This window comes from Temnothorax longispinosus, chromosome 1 (genome assembly GCF_030848805.1).
Source record: "Temnothorax longispinosus isolate EJ_2023e chromosome 1, Tlon_JGU_v1, whole genome shotgun sequence".
NCBI classification, from domain to species: Eukaryota; Metazoa; Arthropoda; class Insecta; order Hymenoptera; family Formicidae; genus Temnothorax; species Temnothorax longispinosus.
Genome location: NC_092358.1, coordinates 17,130,480 through 17,134,857, shown reverse-complemented (window position 1 = coordinate 17,134,857; position 4,378 = coordinate 17,130,480). Strand labels below are relative to the sequence as shown.

Genomic DNA, 4,378 nt, shown 5'->3' with positions numbered 1-4,378 from the left:
CTAGTCGGCGGTCTCGTTCCGCAGGAGGCAGAGGCGTCCGAGCTGGACGTCTGGTTCTCTGTTCTGCCACTTGGGGCGGTGTACCAGCGAATGCACGTACTCCTGGGACCAGCGCTTCCAAAAGTGATCCCGCATCTGCTGCAGCAGCTGCCAGCGGGTGAGGCGGTTCACTGGCACGTCCAGCAGCGAAGGCTCAGGCACGGCAATCAGGGCGGACCCCACCAAGAAGTGCCCCGGAGTGAGCACGGCCAAGTCGTCTGGATCGTCGGAAAATGCCTGCAATGGACGAGAGTTAAGACAAGCTTCGATTTGAGCGAGGAGAGTGCTCATCTCTTCGTAAGTCAGCGTCGTCTCGCCCAGCACTCGCCGAAGGTGGTGCTTGAGCGATTTTACGGCGGTCTCCCAAAGGCCACCAAAGTGAGGAGCGGATGGCGGGTTGAATCGCCATTTGATTCCGTCGCTGGCTAGATGGCTAGCGATCTGTCGTTCTTCAGGGTTGCTGGCTGCGAAGAGGGCGCGTAGGTGTTTGTTGGCTTCTACGAAGTTCGTCCCGCAATCATTGTGGAGGCTGCTGCATAGTCCGCGACGGGACGTGAATCGGCGCAGCGCCGCCAGGAAGGCGGCCGCGGTGTAGTCGGACACGACCTCCAAATGCACAGCACGCGTGACGAGGCAAACAAACACCGAGATAAAGGCTTTGTAGGCTCGTTGTCCTCGACCTTTAGAAGTCCTCAGCATAATTGACCCGGCGTAGTCGAGGCCGGTGTGCAGAAAGGGCCTGGCAGGGCTTACTCTCTCGCGGGGAAGACTGCCCATTAGCTGCTGCGGAGTTGCCGCCCGCCAACGCGCGCAAGTAACGCAGCGGAGAATCAGGCGTTTCACCAGGGCTCGGCCTCGCGGGATCCAGTAGCGCTGCCGACTCATGCTCAACGTCATTTGGACTTCTCCGTGCATCATCCTTCGGTGGCAAGCCTCTACTATCAGCCGAGTAAAGTATGAGGCGCCCGGCAGGACAACTGGGTGACGTTCATCGTAGGAAAGGACGGCGTGTTTTATCCTGCCGCCCACGCGCAGGAGACCCTGAGCGTCTAAAAAAAGATTAAGTTTTACAAGGCAGTTAGATAACGATCGCGAGCAGCCCCGACGGAGCGTGGCTAAGTCGCGGGAGAAGTGGTTCGCCTGCGTAAGCCTGATCCGGGAAAGACGAGCCTCCTCCATCTCCTCGGACGTCAGCTCGGCACCGTAAGGGAACGTCGTGCGGTCTGGTACGACCCCCGGGCCGCCCCTCCCCCGCAGCCAACGGCGACACGACGCTGTCACGCGTAACAAGCGTTGAAGCGAGGAGAATCGGCGCAGTTCCTCGGGCTCCTCGACGGGAGGCTCGACCGGCACCACCGCGTGGACTCGCACTCGCTCTTCGGGCAGCTCCTCCGTCTCCGACACGGCTCCGGTAGCGGGCCACGCTGCAGAGTCCTCCTTGAGCCAAGGCGGCCCGTTCCACCAGAGAGGATGATTTACTAACTTGCCAGGAGAGATACCTCGAGAGGCACAGTCCGCTGGATTGTCCCGGCCAGGCACATGATGCCACCGCGCCTCCGGGACCGCCGTTTGAATTGCTGATACTCTATTGGCCACATAGGTCTTCCATCGTGTAGGGTGACCTCGGATCCAGCCCAGGGCCCCCATGGCGTCCGACCAGAGGTGAAGAGGCGCCTCGGGTAGTTCGAGCGTGACCTTCGTGTGGACAGCAAGCCGCGCGAGCAGCGCAGCAGCATCGAGCTCAAGTCGAGGCAGAGCCACGATTTTGAGAGGGGCGACCTTGGTCTTTGCCGAGAGCAAGGTGACCAGCCATGATCCGTCCTGCGCCTGTGCTCGCAAGTAAACCACGGCAGCATAGGCTTTCTCGGAGGCATCGGTAAAGCCATGAAGTTCGACGCCGAGTCCTCTGGCGCCTGGATAGATTCTCCGAGGGACTCAAATTTGCTCCAGCAACGGGAGCTCCGCCTGGTAGGTCCTCCACTGTAGAGCGTCAGTCTCGCTCAAGAGGTCATCCCACCAGTTCTCTTAGCCAGGTAGCTTGGAACAAGATCTTCGCACTCACCACCACCGGCGCCAGCCAACCGAGCGGATCGAAAAGCCGGGCGGTGAGAGACAGCACCGACCTCTTCGTGAAGGACGTCACTAGACTCGTCTTCGTAGCAAAGGAGAAGCTGTCGAGGCAGGGATGCCACTGAAGGCCGAGAGTGGCATGCGACTCTTGCGGTCGCCAAGAACGGAGCTCGCGCTGCATCCTGTGCTCCGCTGGAACGTCCGTCAGCAAGGACTCCTCGTTGGCCAACTATTTGCGGAGCGGAAAGCCGCCCGCCATGCAGAGCTCCGAGAGTTGATGCCGGAGAGCCAGAGCCTTTTCCCGTGTATCCGCGCCCGAGAGTACATCGTTCATGTACCTTTCAAGCAGTAGGGCGATCGCGGCCAGGGGAAAGAGTTCCTTTTTGTCCTCGGCAAGTTGTTGAACGGAGCGCATCGCCAGGAACGGTGCACACGTCAGCCCGTAAGTGACCGTGTTGAGAAGATACTCCTTTATCTCGTCTTCAACCTTATACCGCCAGAAAATTCGCTGCAGATCGCGGTCATCGGGATGGACTAGGATTTGGCGGTACATCTTCTCCATATCCGTAGCCAGGACGTAGCGCCAGCGACACCACCGCAGCAGTACATCGGCTAGATTCGGCAGGAGGTTTGGCCCACCCGCAGACACTTATTGAGCGAGTCACCAGAGGGTAATGACGTCGAGCCGTTGAACACGACGCGCAGCTTCGTCAAGGTGCTTGCCTCGCGCTTCACGCCGTGGTGTGGAAGGTAGCTCACACGCCTCTTCGTTTTGTCCTCCGGAGCCACCGGCGTCATATGTCCAAGCTCCTCGTACTGCCGCATGAACTCGACGTACAGCTGCTTCAATTTGTCATCTCGGGCGAATCGTCTCTCCATGTGCCCCAGTGCTCGTAAGGCCGAGCTGCGCGTTCCCCGGAGATCGGGCAACGGGTCCACGACCGGGAGTCTCACCATGTAACGACCGTCCGCGGTCCGGGAATGTGTGAGGGAGAAGAAGTTCTCGCACTCACGGTCTTCTGGCGTAAGCGCGAGTACGCCGCCCGGTAGCTCCTCCTGTTGCCAGAATCTCTTCACGATGGTGGAAAGATTTTCCGTGATGTGGCATTGCAGAGTCGTCGATCTCTGAACGCAGGTCGCCTGACCGGCGGCGCCCGAGATAATCCATCCCAGCGTCGTTCTTTGTGCGACCGGCTCGAGCGGTTCGCCCTTTAGCAAGCCCGGCTGGAGAATCGCGGCGAATACATCAGCTCCAAGCAGAATTTCCACCGGGTTCGAGGCCGCAAAGTCGGGGTCGGCAAGCTCTAGCCCGCGGAGATGCGGCCACGTCGCACGATCCGCAGAGACCCCGCCGCCGTAGAGAGTGAGCCGAGGTAGAATTAAGGCCGACACCGAGATGGCTGGCCCGCCGTCTCGAGGCGAGATATCCAAGGTCAGAGGCGAGCGCGACCGTCGAGCGCGACCGTACGCTTCCGATCCGCGATTCCGAGACGAGAAATGATTCGGAGCCCTGATCGACGAGCGCTCGCGCGGTGTGCTCTATCCCGAAACGATCGCGCACGCGGATACGAGCGGTAGCGAGAAGTACCGCCACCGGCTTCCCGAGGGTTTTTTGCGCGAGATGCGAAGTCTTAACCACCTCTGTCACGTCTGACGGTATAATCACCGCTATATTCCAGCCGCATAAATTTTTTCGATTTCCATCCTAATTGCACAGCACCTGAAAACAATATCAGAATAAATAATCACACCTTAACTTAACTGTCACAACAATCACTCAGCTGATGCGAGCACGCGTTCTTAAAATAGTAGACACAAGCCTAGAGAACATGGCTGCCTTAAGGTACCCTTTCAAGCTTAAGCCCCATTTTCATGAATCACACTATAAACTTTTGGACAATTGCTTGTTAAGATTCCCCAGCATCACTAAAATTGATCGTAAATGAATATTACCAGCTTTATGAGATCCTTTATGCAATATAAATTCAGTTTGACACGCGGACCTAACAAAAATAAATGCATGTTCCGTAAGAATAAACTAAGAAAATTAAAATAAAATATAAATAAATAAATTAAAAACAGATTATTCATATAAACATAACCTTTTGTGCCTAAAGAATATTATCATGCTAAAATAATAATTACCTCATTAGCATTTTTTCAAACATGATTGTTAAAACAATTTAATTATATTATTAACAAACTTAGCTAATGTGACTGATGGGACTATCACAAAAAGTCAAACAACTTTTGATTATAAACCATTGTT

The 4,378-nt window shown here is 56.1% G+C and overlaps 2 protein-coding genes across 2 annotated transcripts; both read right to left on the bottom strand.

Moving 5' to 3' along the window:
- Window positions 1–2,290, bottom strand: LOC139812327 (uncharacterized). The gene is made up of 2 exons (XM_071777101.1): window positions 2,102–2,290; window positions 1–1,866 (listed from the first exon to the last, which is right to left on the bottom strand). The coding sequence occupies exons 1-2, from the start codon at window positions 2,288–2,290 to the stop codon at window positions 1–3; spliced, it is 2,055 nt and encodes a 684-aa protein (XP_071633202.1).
- A 431-nt stretch (window positions 2,291–2,721) lies between these two features.
- Window positions 2,722–4,033, bottom strand: LOC139812247 (uncharacterized). Its single transcript, XM_071776981.1, has 2 exons — window positions 4,000–4,033; window positions 2,722–3,413 (listed from the first exon to the last, which is right to left on the bottom strand). The coding sequence occupies exons 1-2, from the start codon at window positions 4,031–4,033 to the stop codon at window positions 2,722–2,724; spliced, it is 726 nt and encodes a 241-aa protein (XP_071633082.1).
- Window positions 4,034–4,378: the final 345 nt, after the last annotated feature.

What these genes read in the sequence shown, in the direction of transcription:
- LOC139812327 (XM_071777101.1), bottom strand. Translation starts at nt 2,290, where the DNA reads ATGCAGCGCGAGCTCCGTTCTTGGCGACCGCAAGAGTCGCATGCCACT. An exon ending in GTTGGCTGGCGCCGGTGGTG is followed by an intron (nt 1,867 to 2,101) that starts GTGAGTGCGAAG and finishes TTGCGAGCACAG; the next exon opens with GCGCAGGACGGATCATGGCT.
- LOC139812247 (XM_071776981.1), bottom strand. Translation starts at nt 4,033, where the DNA reads ATGCTGGGGAATCTTAACAAGCAATTGTCCAAAA. An exon ending in TAACAAGCAATTGTCCAAAA is followed by an intron (nt 3,414 to 3,999) that starts GTTTATAGTGTG and finishes TCCGCGGGCTAG; the next exon opens with AGCTTGCCGACCCCGACTTT.